This window comes from Melospiza georgiana, chromosome 17, assembly GCF_028018845.1.
Source record: "Melospiza georgiana isolate bMelGeo1 chromosome 17, bMelGeo1.pri, whole genome shotgun sequence".
Lineage (NCBI taxonomy): Eukaryota > Metazoa > Chordata > Aves > Passeriformes > Passerellidae > Melospiza > Melospiza georgiana.
Genome location: NC_080446.1, coordinates 14480492 through 14498696, shown reverse-complemented (window position 1 = coordinate 14498696; position 18205 = coordinate 14480492). Strand labels below are relative to the sequence as shown.

Here is an 18205-nt window from a genome sequence, read left to right as displayed (position 1 = left end):
GAATGCTTTGTGGGACCCTCGACTCCAAACCCACGGAGAAACCCCAAAAACAACGAGCCACCTAAGAGTTGAGAGACTGGAGTGATGTCTGGATGTGAGGAACCGAGTGCTGAGCCTGCAGAGACGCGGAACACCTTCGGGCCCTCTCGCCCTGACCATGGGAGGTGACCCCGGCGCTGAGACCAGGCCGACTGAGTGGGAGGATTACCCTCTGAAGGGATCAGCAGGCCCTAGAGGCTCCCACGAGGGTCTGATCCCCAGCTCTGCCCCTGGTGGACAGAGCTGCGCATATCCTCCTCCTCTGAGTCGTCTTGGGAGAGACGACGGGACGCTGCAGACCTGCCAAGCTACCCAATCCTGAGCTGATCACTTTTAATAAAGGCATTAAAAAGGAGAAGTCGTCTCCTGGCCCTTGTTTATTTCAACAAGCATTGCCTGCCCTTGATTCCATCCTGAGGGTGCTCCTGGACAACTGTCCAGAATGGATATGGTAACTGTGAAAGCCACTGAAAACTTGTCTTAAAGAAAGCCTCATATGAAACAACAGGGAAAGAAGATCAGCCAACCCTTTCCCAGTCAACACACAGACAACATTTTTCAGGAGGGTTCCTGGTCCCCAGAGCAGTTCCAGCTTTCATTTCTATTCTTAATAAATGTTATTTTTGAAAGAATAAAAATCCTGAGCTATCTTTTTCACGAAAGCCAAAGTAGTAACTACAAGTTTTGCAGCGCTAACCAAACACACAAAACTGCTTTTTGAGTGTAGTTAAACCTGAGCTTTGGGAGCAGATGAGGCGTGAAATACCTTCAATCTGAACGGAGAGAATGCCCAGGTCTCGGAGCTGCTGGTTGTTGTTCTGGGCCAGGATGCGCAGGCGCTCGGCCGCTTCCCGGGGGATGTTGAAGGTGACACGGACGCTGTTCCATGGCTCAATCTTCTGCACTTTCAACTTGTTGGATTCTTAGCAAAAAAACAATCCAAGTCAGTGCAAAGGCAGTTTATAAGCCCATCTGATGAAACAACTTGGTTAGAAGGTTGAAAAAAGTGAAACCCTATTTGGCTTTGAAAATTGCCAGTGCTCAGTGTCAGGTACAGGAGATTTTTCCCCACACAGGTATACAGCAACCAATGCTCCCAAACCCCCAAAACAGTGATTTTCCAAAAAATTAGCAGTAAAAAACTACTCAAATGGCAACCAATGCAACAGACAACAGAATCACTTGTAGTATTACTTAAAAACTGAAATATTCTGTGGATAAACTACTTTGGAAAGATAAGAAAATATCTAATAAAACAGATTTCATACAACTATAGGTGTTAGGTTTGGGTTGGAAGGGACCTTAAAGCCCATCTCATCCCACCCCCTGCCATGGGCAGGGACACCTTCCATTATCCCAGGGTGCTCCAAGCCCCATCCAGCCTGGCCTTGGGCACTGCCAGGGATGGGACAACCTGTACCAGGGTCTCCTCACCCTCACAGGAAACAATTTCCTCCTAATATCCCATCTAAAATCTACACTCCATCTTAGAGCTATTCCCCCTTGTCCTGGCACTCCACCCTTTGTCCCCAGTCCCTCTGCAGCTCTCCTGGAGCCCCTTTGGGCACTGGCAGGGCTCTGAGCTCTCCCTGGAGCTCCCTCTCCCCCAGGTGAGCAACCCCAGCTCTGCCAGCCTGTCCCAGAGCAGAGGGCTCCAGCCCTGTGTTACAGGACAGTGAACTGTACAGGTCTGCTTTGTGAACCAGATGAATGTGGGAAAAAACTGACTACAGGAATGAAATGCTTGAAATATTTGCGACCAGTGCCAACAGAGTCCTAGCAATATTTCATTGATCTCTACCTTATAATTTAGTTTTCTGGGTAAGCATTTCAAATCCACTGCCAAAAAGCATCTCAAAATCATGCAAGATATTCACTTGCAGGTTTTCTGAACACCTGTTCTACACATGAGCATTTTTACATGGATCAGTGGCTTTCACAGGAACTGCAGAAAGGTTGGGCAGTTATGTTGGGTACATTATCCAAAGTGATACCTACCTACAAAATGCAGTTAAGGATGATTTTAAAAATACTCCCAATATAGCTTTATAAGTTTCCAGTTTCTATCTTTCTGTAAAGAAAGTTCCTCTCAAAACAGAAAGCGCTGACCCAAATTTTCATCAGCCAGTTCCTCCACTGTGACCTCAGATTTACTAACCATTTGCTAACTTTTGAGGTCTGAAAAACTTGTTAGTTAAGAATGCCACCACTCACTCCTAATTAGGAAGCTCTTGTTCACCACTAATTCACCCAGCCCCTTTTGCTGCTACAGTAATGGAATTATTAAATTCATGCTCATTCCACCTATAAACCTGGTTCTGGCTGGAAACATGGCAGGAGGAGTTTTAAAATCCCCTTTTATGGAGATTTGAACAATCCCATATTTTCTGCTGTTAATGTTGTAATATTTTACATAGAAAAACTGTATCCTCAGTTTCAGTATTTCTATATATTTGTACCCAAGTTTCTCATTTTTCAAGCACTGCATCTGCCAAGATAACCCCATGTTATTTACTAACTCTGCATTCAGGATATCCTATTTTGCTCTGAATCAGTTTAAATAACTTCACACTTGGATAATTTTCAAATTAACTGGACATTGATTTTAAAAATTTGCTTTCTCAGCTAAGGTCTGAATCATGTTTATTAATCCTGGCATTAATATTTATGACAGACTCAGCATGCAGATGCCTCTATATAACAAAGATGACTATGTGCACTTATAGACTGAATTTATTTTATATCAAAAATGACACAATTGATCTGTGATATTACAAACATCCCTTCACACCAGTAATGGTCTGTTAGTTTACATCTCCTTCCAACTGTTTGTAAGACACAGCTCAAAACTGGTATTTCTTTACAGTATTTTTGTCTTATCCCAGCTTTTTTATCTCTCTGAGCAACAGCAAGAACCCAACAAACTGATGCCAGCTGACTAGATGGACAAAATTGAAATACTGGAATAAAGTGACAAAGAAATTCAGTTTGGCTATTGAGAAGTATTGTGTTATTTTCCTGAAAAGGTGTTTGACACTGTTGAAGAAAACAATCAAGGTACTTAACTGAGCAGCCATCAGTAATCAGCACAGGACCTATTGCAATATGCTCAGACAGGGGACAAATGTCTTTTTCCAGATCTAAACATGCTGGTAAAAGATGTCCCCAAAATCCTGTTATCACTGACTTGCCAAGGAGCTGTTCCCAGAGCTGGATGGGCATTCAGGGGTATGTCAGGGCACCACCCATTCCCCAGCACAAATCAATCAATCAATCAATCAATCAATCAGGGCAGGTCAGAAAAGGGCAGTAATGCCATAGGTACTGGAAAGTGAACCCATTCTCTGATGAACTGTAATTGTTTAAATTGGACAATTTGGGCAGTAAAACATCTCCTGTGTGAACAAGCCTGCGTTTCACTTTTTTATAACACAGCCATGTGTAATAGAGGGACATGAAAGAGAATAAAACCAGGTGAAAAGTGGAAACAGAAGAAAAATGAATGAACTTGCCAAATAAATCAGTTTTAAACAACAAAACAACTGTAGACACTTGCAGTCTGCATTTCTGAGAGGAACAGCTTGCAAGTCACTAAGAATAACCCCAACAAATTATCATTACAAACTAAGCTGCTCAAACCCAATATAATCTATTTTTGTGCAAGTACCCTGACTACCTAAATAAGCATTTTAAGGACAGCTGGAAAGTGACAAGAAGGCACATTACCCATGTGTAAAAGGCCAGGCACATTCTCCAGTATGGTATCCAGCTTCTGCTCAAAGTCTCTGTCACTTATATTTCCTTTAAAAGCCACAAAGATTGTGGAATCCCCAGGAGCAGCCTCCTGTTTCAGTTCATCTTCCTCCAGTCCTGAATCAAAATCCACCTCTAAGTCTTCCATAGCTGAGGAGCACAAGGAGGCATATGTGTCTTTTAAGTGAGGCAGATCATCCAAAACCATTGTTTCCAACAATGGGAGCCTGTCAGACGTCAAGGTGATGCTTGGAAGGGAAAAAGAGAATTATAATTAATATAATAATCATTGGGTGAGGACATTAAGAGCTGCTTTCAACGGCACATTTGGTCATTGACAGAAAAACCTACCTGGTGAGCCAGGATTGGGCTCTGTGAGTCCAGCTGTGTGAGGCTGAAAATGGTGGCCATGGCAGTGGCCAGGCTGTTCCTCCACCAGGACAAACAGGAAGGGGTTCCTGCCAGAATGGTGCTGCACGTCACTTGAGAAGTATTCCAGTTGATCTAAAAGACAGACAGGTAAAAGGAAGGTAGAGGATAAAAAAAATCAGAGGAAAATGAATTTTATTCATTTGTGTATCACAGAGGGGATAAGCAAGCACCGGGTACCAATGCTGCAGTGCCAGACTAAAACTCAGAGCAACAGCTGAATTACAGAATGATAGCAAGAGCCACCAAATTTAATTTTAGAGACTGCAGATGCAATAGGTCCAAAGCAGTAGCAAAGCCACAGCATATTTTTACCAGGAGAAATGTAGCATTTGAAAAATATTTTACTCACATCCAGCTAAATCTCAGGCATACTGTGCCTACTTTCTTAAAGTTTGTAAAGATTTAGGTGTTTTCAGCTTCTTATGCACAAAACAACCTGAAATGTGCTCCCCCTGTCACAGCCCACAACTCCCACCATGCCCCCAGATCACACTCAGATAAGAATGAATTCAGGAAGTCAAGTCTCACACCTGATGGATCTTGCTTAATGAAATATCTGAACTTTGCAATAACCTTTGACATGATGGCATTAATCTAAGCTGTTACAGAAGTACAATCTGTGATAAAAGTATCCCTCAGCTTTCAGTGTATCCTATGTTAGGATACACATTTTCCCACTCCATCACAGGGCAATGGCACTGTCCTTTCCAGGTGACACACCTGCTCTAACACTCAGCACTTTGCAAATGCAGCTAAAAGATTCAAACCACCTGTAGAAACAACCAAAAAAGGGACCTGTTCTGACCACCAGAGTCAAAATCAAATGCATTCACCAGCACTGTCAAGACCTCATAACTGCAAAGCTGTGGGTGTTTGGCACAAGCCACCCAGAAGGTTTAGCTCAGGACAACACAGCCTTGAACAGGACACAGATTGGGGTTTTGGCAGAGGTTCAAGTTCCCAGCACAAAACCACAGCTTTGAGATGAAACATGAGCTGCAGATACTGGCCAGAAACAGCCTTTTCTAATAAAAAATCTAACAATGTTAGAAAAGCCCAGATTCAGCTCTGCACTGTTTGCACACTCACACAGGGCTGCTGAAGGGACAATATTCCACAGGAAAAATCAGGGGCTTGAAGGCACAAATTCCCATTGCTTTTGGTCAGATCTCTACACATACACTCACTATATTTACAAAATACTATGGATTTTTTCTCCCTTGCAACTCTACTCCACACCAGGCAATCCAACAGCACTAAGGAAAAATCCCATATTTCACATGGAAATTCTCTCTCATCCTGCAGCACCAGCCTTCATCCTCAAATTTCAGATTAAAACCAAGCAAATTTTGTCTCACAAGCTCTTCTGCAGTTCTGCATCAGAAAAGAAGTTCAATGTGTCACAGGCACTGATCTATTTCCACAGTGCTTTCATATACTTATTATTGCCATGGAAACTTTAAAGATGGGCAATAGAGAAATAAATTTTAAAAATTCATTACCAGGTGAACACAGAGACAATTAAATCTTTTTTCTTTCCCTTGCTGCTTGGCTTTGTGTCTAAATTACAGCTCTGATGTTGGCATCCCATTAAGGCAAACTCCTCAGTTTCATGTCAGGTGCCCAGATAATGAGAATCACAAATAATAGGAGTGTGTGAAAAATGTTTTAACTGATTTTCACACAATTTCTTGGACAGGTAACTTCCTACCCAAGCTGGCTTTACACTAACCATGGAACAGTCCTTCTCCTTCTGCATTCCTACATCTTTTATTCCACATCCACTGACTGCAGGGAGAGAGGAGCTGAGGCTCCTACACCAATGGCCTTTTTAATGGCCAAACACAGCCACTCTGTGCAAGGAATGAGGCAAGCATCCTGTGAAACAGAAGCACTATATTCTGAGGAAAATTACATAGAATGTTATTTGTCAGAAAGTCATGAGTACATTTTTTAGGGAGAGAAATTTCAGCTCAAAATACAGGCTCCTACATGTTGAAAAGGTACAAGTGTTTGGAGGTGATGGGGTGTTGCACCTGCAGCGAGAAACATGAGTATGCCTGACAATCCCTAACACCAAAAAAATAAGAATTTATCTACAAGAACACAAACATTTCAGATCTTTTTTTAATAGAGATGTCTGAAGTCTCCATCTTCCCCGTGAAAGAGCAGAAGATCCCCAGATTGCTTAAATCTGGTTTTTAAACAATTCATAAAAATGCTGCAACTTAGACCAAATTTCATCAACCTCATCTGAATGTGCTAAAATCTGACAGGATTTGTTGAAGTTATTGCCCTTTGTAAACACTGTAATAATTCTTCCTCTGAGGAGCCTCTTTGGCACATGTTAGTGGGGCAGTTGTTTTATCCAGCTGAGTGTGCCTGGGAGCTCCTGGCACCCTTTGCACACTCTGCTCTTCTACCCCCTGCCCCCATACAACAGTGCAGGTGAATTTTAACCATTTATCTGTTATTTGGCTGTTTATCCCCACCTCTCTTACTTCAGTTAGATATTTTTAATAATTAGACTGCACTGAATAAGTTCTCTAAATCCCAAAGGACCACAGGCCTTGCTTCACCTGACTCAGAGAACCACAGGGATATTGTGAGGGAAGGAAACAAACCAAGACCAAGGTTTAAATTTTGCCTCCTAGATGAGCACATATAGATAGTTACAGCTCCATTTGCATTTTTTCTTCACATTATGCTCCTCAAGGATCTCTGCTACATTCATCTGCTCCAATTCCCTCCAAAACATATGAACTTCTGTCTGCTCCTATGCTCAGGTATCATTTATCTCATGTATGACATGAGAAAGTGATGATTTGCAAAATTTTCCTTTTCAGGCAGTGCAGAGCACACCATCCATATCAGAGCAAATGAATCCCAGCTGCACAGCATCCTAACAACTTCTGTAACCTCGTGGTTACAGGGTTGGCTTCCATAAACCCTGAGCAAGCACTTGACCATAATCAGCAGGTACCTTCCCTCAGCACTCTTCCACACAAACACAAACAGCCTTGAGCACAAGCACACACAGGTAAAACATTGCTCATTCAACAATCCCTTAAACAGAACTCCCAGCAGGGAATGCAGGGTCTCTGGTGAGGAAGAACCATCCCTGAACTGATCTGCACAACCACAGCACACTTCAGGAACAAAAGCACCCATGCTCACTTGGCAGCATAAGGAGGTCTCTGACCATCATCCTTCCCTCAAAAAGCACACATGGCCTCCCTCTTGCCCCTGCTCCTTCAGAGTTTCCAAATTAGTATTTCCCATTAAACAATTGTTTCTGGAAAGTCAGAGCAAGTCCAGTGCTACCACATGGCAACCATTTACCCTCAAACCAGGCCTGGAACTGGCTACAGCAACAAAGCCAGTGCTATGCCTCTTTATTATAAAGTTGGTCTTATTTAGTACAGTCTAATTATTAAAAATATCTAACTGAAGTAAGAGAGGTGGGTCCTGTGGTTCTCTGAGTCAGGTGAAACAAGGCCTGTGTTCCTTTGGGATTTAGAAAAGTCTAATTAGACTGTGCTTATTCAGTACAGCCAAATAACAGACAAATGGTCAAAATTCACCTGCATTGTTGTATGGGGACTGGGGTAGAAGAACCCAAAAAGAGCAGGGTGTGCAAAGGGTGCATGCAGGGCACAGCCTGGGCTGCTGCAGCCAGGAGCTCCCAGGCACACTCAGCTCATGGATAAAACAACTGCCCCACCACTAACATGTGCAAAAGAGGCTCCTCAGAGGGAGAATTCCCACAGCATAGAGGATGCTCCAGTTGAGGCCTGGGCTGCTGGACAGCTGGGTCACACACACACCTGGGGAGCCCCAAGGCACTTTATTGTGCCCTGTGCTGTCCCCAGCAGCCTGCACAACAAACACAGCCAGGCTTGGAAAATCCCATCCAGAGCCCAGGACAGATGGGATTAGAGCAAAATCTGAAACAGCCAGTTGTCACTAACCAGGGAGCAGCTGAACAGGCTCTGGAGTGCCTGCAAGTGCTGGGCTCTGGAGAGAAAAAAAACAACACAAAGGAAAAAAACCCAAATGGTACCTTGGTATTTTTGTCCCAAGGTTCACTCAACTGATCCAAACTTATGTCAATTAGTCTCTTAAAGAAAACTTGAAATCTCTTGTCCTGCTTTCCCTTATCTACTGCACTACACAGAGCACTTTGACACAGTCAAACCAAGGCTTTGTCTGGCCACCTGTTCCAGGTTTTCTGCCACAGCCTATTGATTGCCAAGCTTTTTAATGCATTCAAAATAAACACTTTCACAACTGATGTCACATCAGAACCTGCACTCTTGCAAAACAAATAAAAAGCACTAAAACCATGCTCTACATCTCAACAAGTACTCTTCCAAATTACACAAAAGATTGGGAGGGATGAGAGCAGAAGGAGAGATGGATTGATGCCCTTCACTAGCAGATGGCACAAGCTGGCACTAAGCAGGGTCCTCATCTTCACACTGACCATTATTTAAAGCTGCAACATGGAAGGGAAAGACATGATGGTACAGCCAAACCCCTTGGGGAAACCAGAATTGAGAGTGAGGAGGAAAAGTCTGGGATAGCAGTAGCAATGTAATTTCTAAAGGATTCATGTTGCATTTGCTGTCACTGAAAAATGTTTTTCAAGTGACTTAATAGAAAAAAATATCAGGAATAAAGGATGTCTTGGAAAATACACTTTAATGTTTTCTGATTCCTTTGTTTTAGGTGTCAGTGATAAAAATATGTAGAGATTTTCACAATGGGACAGAGGAGGTTCAGCATTGCCAGAACAGTCCTGAGAGGATGGCTTTCATTAAACCTGTAACATGCACTGGCACACAGGCTGTGTTTAAAGTACAACATCCATAAACCCCTGAAACCCTGATCACAGCCCTGTCTCTCCTGGAGATTTGGTAACAGTGCATTATCCTCCTACAGCTGTGTCCTTTATTGCCCAGCACAGCACCTGCCCATCTTAGAGCTTGTTAAACCTGAGCAATGAATAAAGCCAGACACCCATATCCATTCTATGATACAAAGATTAAAATAATATGGCTTTGGGGAAAAAAAAACCCAAACAAAAACCCACAAAACAAAAAACCCAACAAAACTTTTAAACAAATTCTAGGCAAGTGTATATAACAATATAACACAAGGAGAATAAATAAGGCTAAGAAACATGGTTATAATATGAAAGAATACCTAAAAATAAACATGCTCTAGAATTTCCTCTAAAACAACTTAGCCAGGGTTCCAGTAACTTTGAATTTCAAACATTGGGGTTAGATGAATGACACAACTAAAGCATGTCAACTGTTCTCCTTGGAAGGAGCAGCCACAGACCTGGTGGCAAATCCCCCTAACCCTGTATGGCCAAGTGGAAGTCAGCCCTGGAGCCAGCCCAACTCTGCAAACACAGCAGTGAGGAGAGGCAGGGGGAGAATTTATAAAAACAACAGATATTCAGATGCATCATGTGTTTATTTTACCTACCAAAACAAATTTCACAACTTCAGCGTTGTGGGGTGTGCAACAGGACTTCAGGTAATTCCAGACTGGCAAACATGGTTAAACAGAAAGTCCCAAATATGGAATCCTGAAAGAAAACCATCACATTTCATCAGACAGTGATGTGAAATAACAGAAATACTGAACACAGTGGTGAACAGCTCCATTTTTAATATGCAGTTTTGCACCAAGTCAAATGCTCCCCTCAGCAATGTAAAAAGCACATATTACTGTATTCAGATTTGAACAGCAAAGCCTGAGGAGCTTGAAAAATCAACCTTTCATTACAGGCAGAAAATGGAATATTTCCTTTAGCTGGAAATGGCATTCTATTCTTCTAAACAGGGCAAGTTTTATCTAGAATAATGTATTTATTTAAGTCTTAGGAGAAGCTCATCTTGATCAAACTACTCTTCAGAACAGAGGAACCAGCACAGCCAGGGTGTCCCTGTGCCCATCCTGAGCAGGTGCCTGAACCAGCTCAGGCTCAGCTCATTCCAAGCCCACAGACCACCTCAGACAGACTCTGCTGCTGCAGGTGGCCAGCATGGAGAGGTGAGGCCATTCCTAACCCTGCTCCTGGGCAAACCAAGCTGCACTCCAGCTCCTGGCATCATAAACACACAGCCGTAAAGCCAAATGGCTTTGGGACAACAAAACACCGCCCCTCGAATCAATGCTTTAGAGGCACAGCCCAGGGTGCTTCTCAAGGAGATTTTCTGCTTGTGTGCTTGCCTGCTCATCACTGGGGAAGGGGACTGCCCAAAAACAAACAGGGGAAGCAGAAAATGGAAAAACACTCCGAAAGAGAAAGCAGAGATTTGTTGCCTTCTACCTAGACAACAAAGCAAAATTGCTTTAAAAGCCTTATTGTGCTGTAGCCTGTGCACTTTGCACCAACCCAGCACCTCAGAGAGAAGGAAAGAGGTTTTACATTAAATCACATCACAGAGGCTTTGCAGCACTTTTAATGGTCATCTAACACTGTTCAACCCCTCCTATCTCGTATTTCTAAGTAATTGTAACTCAAGAGGTGTAGCACCAAGTTGAATGCCTGATGGATAAAGCACAAGCAGTGATCTGTCTCCAGCCACATGCACCTGCCTAAACACCATGGCCAGACACCAAGCTGAGGAGCAAAATCAGAATTTGAAATAGGAAATTTTAGTATTGTTGTATAAGCCAAAACTAAAAAAGGTTTTCACATTCTACAGCAGATACTGCACTAGTTCTACTTTTTCACCCTTTTCATAAAAGGATGTTCCACAGCCTAAACAACCTTTTGGTTACCTCCAAAGCCAGGCCAAGGCTTCACAGGAAAGGCTGGGCCATGGAAAAGCTGGTTTTAGGGAAGTCTCCAAGGTGCAGCAGCCAGTCTCCCTGTGCCTTAGCCCAGCAGGGTGAGGGTGATTTTGGCTAAAGCGTGGGGAAGTGGAGGGAAGAAAGAAATCTTCTGAACTCCTTGGTGCAAGGAACCAAAGGGGTTTTATTCCTCCAGTTCTCCCTTCTGAGTGTCCCTCACCACGGCACCCAACTGCTCCAAAGAAGGACTGGGACAGACAGGCTGCCCTAGCAGGATCCAGTGAGAAACTGAGGATGGTCAGCATGGGATGGGAAGGAGAAAAAATAACTGCTGCTGTCTCCATTGCCATTGTGCACATGGGATTAAATTTGGTTAAGGAAAATAAGTAATCAGCATTGGTTCATTAACTCCAACTTTCACTACAGTCAGTTATGTGACAGACCTGGACACTGCAGACCCCAAGGAATCACAGAAAGAGCCTTGTGAAGTGTTCCAGCCACAGAAGAGTTTTATTAGAGTTTATGCTTTCCCAAACATGAAGAAAACAAACCAAGCACGTCTCCAGCAAGGCAGGCTTCGTTCACTCACTGCCACAGAACTGCCCACTGCTCCTCACACTGCTCTGCTGCACTCCACAGCCCTCAAACTGCAACACTGAAACCCAAATGTTCCTGACAAAGAGAAAATTACAGCTTGTTATATCACACATAGCTCTTGGCAGTGCTATCCTGATGTAGTCTGACAGCAGGTTTAATGAAACATCAGTTGGTTAAAGGTTCAAGAAGTTTGCTGAAAGCCCCCAACCCAAGCCAAGGTGCCATGGACACACCTCAGCTGAGCCATTTGGTTTTATTCCAACAGAATTTGACTGCTGAGGTGCTCAGGACTGCTCTAAATAGCAGAATGATAACTTTATACTAAACAGCTAAGTTAGCCATGTAGAAATTACCCCTTTCAGCAGCTGAGATACAAACCAAGGCAGCTGCCAGGCACAAGGGAAATGGGAATCAGCAATTTTCTTGGGAGCTGCAGTCCACCCAGCACAATATTTGGTCAATCAATTCCCATCAGCTGGGTTACTGATTTCCCATGGTAAGGATACTTTCATTTGGAAAAAGCACACTGTGAACACTGACAGAGCTTTGCAGTACATAACTTTCCACAAGAATCCACCAACACAATCAGCAAACAAAATGAGATGCTATTTAAAATCAGGAGCATCTTGACTGTATTTGATCTTGCCTTCAAAAGTTATGAAAAATGCCTTTTTAAGTAGCAATCTGTGCTCTGTGCTACAACAAGCTTTTTATTTAAACCAGAATTTAACCACCATCAGACCTTTCTGGGCCCACACACCCCACAGGAGCTCCTTTATCACCAAATTCTCACAGAGTTTCCTAAACACCAACATAACCAGCCCAGAAATCCATGTGATCATCAGCACTGAAATAAGGTTTGACTGAAAACTGCACCTTCTGCAGTATTATTCCTTCTTACATCTAATAAACATCCAGGAAACCTCAGAGAAGCTTTTAAAACTCTGAAATTATGTAAATGATGAAAAAAGAAGGGAAGCTAAAACAAACAGCTTAAAAGTAAATATTTGATAGGAGACACTCAATATCAAGGAGACTCTTTTCCCTGACCAAAAAACTAATCTTCATGTAACAGAAGTAGGTACACCTTTGGTTAAAATCAAGATTATTCTGAGAGTTTCCTGACTGTATAAAAACTTGCAGCTTATTTTGCACTGCTCTGGGCTTTTAGAAAAATTGAATTTTAAGTGTTATTTTTGTCACTACTGCCATTAAGAACCATGCAAACAGCTTAGGATCTTCTGGTAAAATGTGGATGCAACAGAATTGGGGAGCAATGCATTCTTGTAGGGATGAGAAGAGCTCTCCCAAAAAACCCTTCAAAGAAACATTTTGCCATGCATGGCAAGGGGTAGGAACAAGGCAGTGTTCAAGGTCTCCCCCAACCCAAACCATTCTGGGATTCTGTAAATGCAGACCAGAGGCTTAACTCAGTCTCTGTGAGCACCACACAGAAACCACAATGGAAAACACAGTGTTACACCAGCTCTGTGGTCCTGGCAGGTTTAATTTTCAAAACAATAAAATGATAAAATTCAAATGATTTGCATAGGATTTGGAGAATTCAATAGCATGCATCTTTTGGTGGGATAACTAGATCCCTCTCATGCAGACCTAAACCTTCAGGTCCCATATATGCAACGGAGCATAAGCAACTTCCTGTCCCAAACTATTGGTTTACATAAGTTAATTTAGACAAGGTACCATTCATCTCCTGTAATTTTCTATTTTTCATACCAATCAAATCCAAAACTGTGTAGGGCTGTGTTTCAGAGCACTCACTGCAGCTGGTCTCAGGTCTGAGGAGATGATGGCCCTCATGAGCTGTGGAGTCCCACAGGTGTCTCCATCCCTCACCCCAGCCCCAAACCAACAGCACTGTCACACACTGGCTGCCTTTCTTTTTCCCCAAATACATAAAGAAGAGTTATTCACTGAGTTACAGCCTCAGGGCTCTCACATACACATGACCAATTCAGTACTTATTCCTGGTTTTGATTACTACAACAGCAATTTTTGATGTGCCATCAGCAGGTGGGATGCTGTTCCACTGGATGAAAAATGATGGAAAATGATTTCTCAATTGACTGAGAAAAATCCCCAGCTCCTGGACCTCTGGAAAACTTCCACTACCAGCCTGCATAACCCAAAGCTTAGATTGACTTTAAACTCTAGCAGCATCACTCTAATTAGCCAGGGCACAGAACAATCTAAGTTATCTTCATCCTCATGAGCTAAAGCTCCAGCTCTCCATGCAGGAACACACTGACTCTGTCACTGAAACATTCAGTTATCTGCAGTTAATGGGGGGCTCTGGAGGGGACAGCAGAGTCTGCAACAGTGACAAGACAAAACACAAAATATCCACGGCTCCAGTAAAGCAAAGGTGACTTGCTTGTCTGGCTGGTGGAAATGGAGAGACTCGCCTGGAGATGGAAAACACCTCACCTGATGAAGCATTTTCCCTTCTGCCTCAGCTTGGCATCATCTGGGGTTATTTCTCCTTCCACTGCTGGCCCTCACCTGTTTCCAGCCCTCCACTCTCTCATTCCTTCTGCTCCAGCAGTGCATGAAGAAAAAAGCTTATGCTTGAAGGCAGTTTTTGCAGCACCGAGGGTCAAGTCCTGCTGCTCAGTGCCCTACACACCAGCAGGCTTCCTCACACCATCCCTGCACCACAGCTTTGCATTTCTCAACAGAGAGCATAGGATTTTGAAAGACATCCTCATCACGCCTTCTGCCCTTCAGAGGTTCTCCAGTGACCTATAAAATTTCACCATTCTCAATGCAAACTGTTACAGCCACATCAACTCTTCAGCAGCAAAGCCTTTGCCACTGCAAATCTTATAAAATTTAGTGACTCTGTGTAATTGGGTTGCAACTCCAGCTTCCATCCAAAAGCAATTGCTGTTGTACTAGAAAATCAAAATAAACTGCCAATTTGAGGTTTAGTTGCCATGTTGAAACATTCAACATCTCCCACCAAGGCAGGAACCTTTGTCATGCTCAGGCAGCACAGAGAATGGCATTACAGCTCTTCAGCAGAATTTACCTCCACAACCTGTATTTTCAAATACTTAAGCCACTGAAAAATGGAAACACCAACACTTCCAGATGAACAAGGACCTGGAATTCTTTGGCTTCTCTACTCACAGTATTTTCTTGTTAGAGAAGCATCTACTTTTTTACTAGAAAGATGTAAAATTACTCCATCACCTGGAAGCCTGTTGTAAACAACCCCTTCCTCCAAGTCCTACAGAAGGACAGCCCTTCCAAAGAGAGCGGCTGGAGAGCGCTGCTGGGAGATTCCCAGCCCAAATCCAACGCCTAACAGAAGACCCTTCCTTGGGCTCAGAACACTAACAAATGTCATTTCTCAACTGCAGCCTCCCGTGTTGTTATCCTTCCTCTCCCAGCAGAGCCCGGACACAGTGTTACCGTAGCACATTTCCTCCGGAGCCGGGGCAGTTTCCGAGGAAGGCTCAGGGCTCGGTGGATACTTAGAATCCCAGGCAAGCACCCGGAGCCGTGCTGCGAGCACCCCCAGGCCTGTGTGAACACAGCCCTGAAACCTTTGTTTCTCACTGCACAAGAGATGTAGAAAAGCTGGGACCATTTGCCAGAACTTGAAAAGAGCCGCCAAACCCAAACGTTGTGGTCATTACGCTTGGTTACCTTTATGGGAAATGCCAGGTTTGTTCTTTGTGGTTGTTTTCACATACAGGAAATACTGAAAGGTGCCTCAGCTAAAGATCCAGTCAGAACAACACACAATAATTGCAAAACCAACAAGAGGCACGGTCTTTCTTCTAGGAGAGGTTTTACTGCAATAAAACCTCTGAGAAAGGTTTCCCTACAGTTCCCGGAGAGGCGAATGACCAAAATGCGTCTATGGGGAGGCTGAGGGGTTATGGAGAGACAAAGCTCATGGAGCTCCAACCTGCTGCCAGGATGCAGAGCCACAGGAGAGCTCTGTCCTTCCATTCCCCAAAGCAGCGGCAAGGAATCAGAGCCCTGAGCTTGCTGAGATGGCTTTAAGTAGCTGAAATTTAGAGAAACGCTGCAATCACACGGAGGAAACGAGCGAAGAGCCTTTTTGCGACTGGTTCAAGAGCCACCGAGGACTCGAACAAAAGCGAAACGTCAACGCGCCCGGCTGACACGGCACAAAGCCGTCACCGCCCGCATGAGGTCAGGGCTGAGGGACCGGCTCGCACAGCGGCCGGACCGCGGCAGCTCCCGCGGCTGACAGCGCTGCCGGCCCCGCCGCGCTCCCTCCCGGCCCCTCCGGCCCGAGCGCGGCCTGGGAGCGCGGCCGGGGCGGCTGCGGGCCGGGGCCGGGCGCTGGGGGCCGCAGGCCGCGGGCGGGCTCAGCCGCCGCACGCTGACAGGCGCCTGCCGGGAGCCCCGGCACCGCCGGCACCGCCGAAACGCCCCCGGCCCGGCCGCTCCGCCGCCGGCAGCGCGGGCCCGGCACCGCTCCGCGCCCCGCCAGGCCCCGCCGCCCCTTCCCCCGCGCCGCGGGCTCGGCCTGCGCCCCGCCCGGGCCGGCCCCGGTCCCTCCGCTCCCGCCGCCGCCGCCGCCGCGCCCCGACCCCCGCCCCGCCCTCCCCTCACCTGGACCCGCCGCCGCCGCCGGGGGCGCGCGCGGGGCCGCGGGGGCGCGCGGGGCGGGGGTCGCGCGCGGCCCGGGATCCAGCGCCGCTCCGCCGCCTGCGCCGCGCACGTGACCCGCGCGCGCCTGCGCCCCAGCGCGCGGGGGCGGGGGGGGCACCGCGACCCCCGGGCGGGCCCCGGGACTGTGAGGGGACAGCGAGGGGACCGGGACCGGGACCGGGACACAGCGGGGACAGCGAGGGGACAGCGGGGACAGAGAGGGGACAGCGGGGACAGAGAGGGGACAGCACCGGGACCGGGACACAGCGGGGACAGCGAGGGGACCGGGACACAGCGGGGACAGCGAGGGGACAGCGGGGACAGAGAGGGGACAGCACCGGAACCGGGAGACAGCGGGGACAGCGAGGAGACCGGGACTGGGACCGGAACCGGGAGACAGCGGCGACAGCGAGGGAACAGCGGGGACAGAGAGGGGACAGCACCGGGACCGGAACCGGGAGACAGCGGGGACAGCGAGGGGACCGGGACCGGGACACAGCGGGGACAGCGAGGGGACAGCGGGGACAGAGAGGGGACAGCACCGGGACCGGAACCGGGACACAGCGGGGACAGCGAGGGGACAGCACCGGGACACAGCGGGGACAGCGAGGGGACGGAGGGGAGACAGCACCGGGGCGGGCACCGGGGCCAGCGGGGACACAGCGGCACCCGCCCCGCCGCGCTCCCCGGCACGGCAGGGCTGAGGGAGCCGCGGTGGCCGCTGCCTCTGGGAGCGCGGACAAACTGTCTGCCGGGTGAGGCTGCTGAAAAAATTATAACTGGGGCCTTTATAGGAAATTTCCAGGAAATTAGCTTTTTAATACGGGTGAATTTTAATTCAGAACATTTCATCCGAAGGTCTCTGACTCTTTGGACATCACTAAATTATATTTCATTTTACCAGTGGGGAGGTGGGGAAGAAGCCAGGGAGGGACCTGGTATGGACTCAGCAAAGGCCACAAGGCTGAATTTTAATAAAAAATCCATTAATGTGATTAACGAACAGGCCCATGGGCCCAAAATCCCCAGGGGGCAATGCTAGATCCCTAAAATCCCTGAATCCCCTCAGCACAGAGGGGTTCCACAGCTGAAGGGACCCTCACCCTTTGGCTTGTCTTCTTACATCCTTTATGAATATGAGAAATGATCAATACAAAACTTCTGCAATATCTTGTTTCCTGCCCATTGTGGCTGTGGCAGAAAGCTCTTGCCTGGCACTGGGGAAGAAATGACACACATGACAATTCCTATTTCAGGATGGGAAAACAATCAAAAGTCCTTTATGGGAAAAATAAAGACTTTGTTCCTACAGAAGCACATGTGATTCAGTAGCTAGAGCAGGTTCAGTGGCCTGAGGAGGGGTTTCAGGAGCGTTTGTGCAGCTGGAGCCAGCCCTCACGGCCACCCTTGGCTTCCTGTGCAATACTGCTGGTAAAACAACATGAAAAAGGGAATTTTTGTATTTTAATTTTTTGTTTTGTAAAACCTTTTAAGTACAACAAACCCACATCTCATTGGGCATTATTGCTTGCAACATAGAGAAAAACCACTTTTTATGAATTCACATATAACTGCATTCCACCAAGCCCACCAAAGCAAGAATTAATGTCGTGGTGAGCACAGGACTGACGTGGAGCCTCTGCAGGTGCGCCAGAGCTGCGGGCACAGTGCCCCTCCCTGGCTGTGCATGGTGAGGAATCCCTCGCTGCTCTGCTCCTGCCTTTCTGTGCCTTCCACAGCCCCTGGGGAGCCATTCCAGCCCCTCTGCAGTGTGCTGGGACAGGGGCAAGGCCCCTGAGGGATGCCAGGTGTGAGAGATGGGCATCAGCCCCAGAGAGGAACATTCATTCATCTGATCATCCCTGGAGTTTCCATTTGCCTGCGTGGGGATATTCCCAGGCCTTGCCTAGCT

At 46.3% G+C, this 18205-nt stretch overlaps 1 protein-coding gene across 2 annotated transcripts in view; it reads right to left on the bottom strand.

The window, feature by feature from the left end:
- The window catches only part of NCOA6 (nuclear receptor coactivator 6), a 44414-nt gene extending 28141 nt beyond the window's left edge, over positions 1-16273 (bottom strand). Inside the window, exons 1-5 of one of the 2 annotated variants that reach the window (XM_058036003.1) lie at positions 16255-16273; positions 9724-9826; positions 4144-4296; positions 3766-4040; positions 806-961 (exon numbers count right to left, since the gene is read on the bottom strand). In XM_058036003.1, coding sequence (XP_057891986.1) covers positions 806-961; positions 3766-4000 — 391 coding nt within the window. In that variant the 5' untranslated portion in view covers positions 4001-4040; positions 4144-4296; positions 9724-9826; positions 16255-16273. Of the gene's footprint in view, positions 1-805; positions 962-3765; positions 4041-4143; positions 4297-9723; positions 9827-11483; positions 11563-16254 lie in introns of those variants that run through there. The other variant, XM_058036002.1, reaches the window with a different exon arrangement.
- Between the last annotated feature and the right edge of the window lie 1932 nt (positions 16274-18205).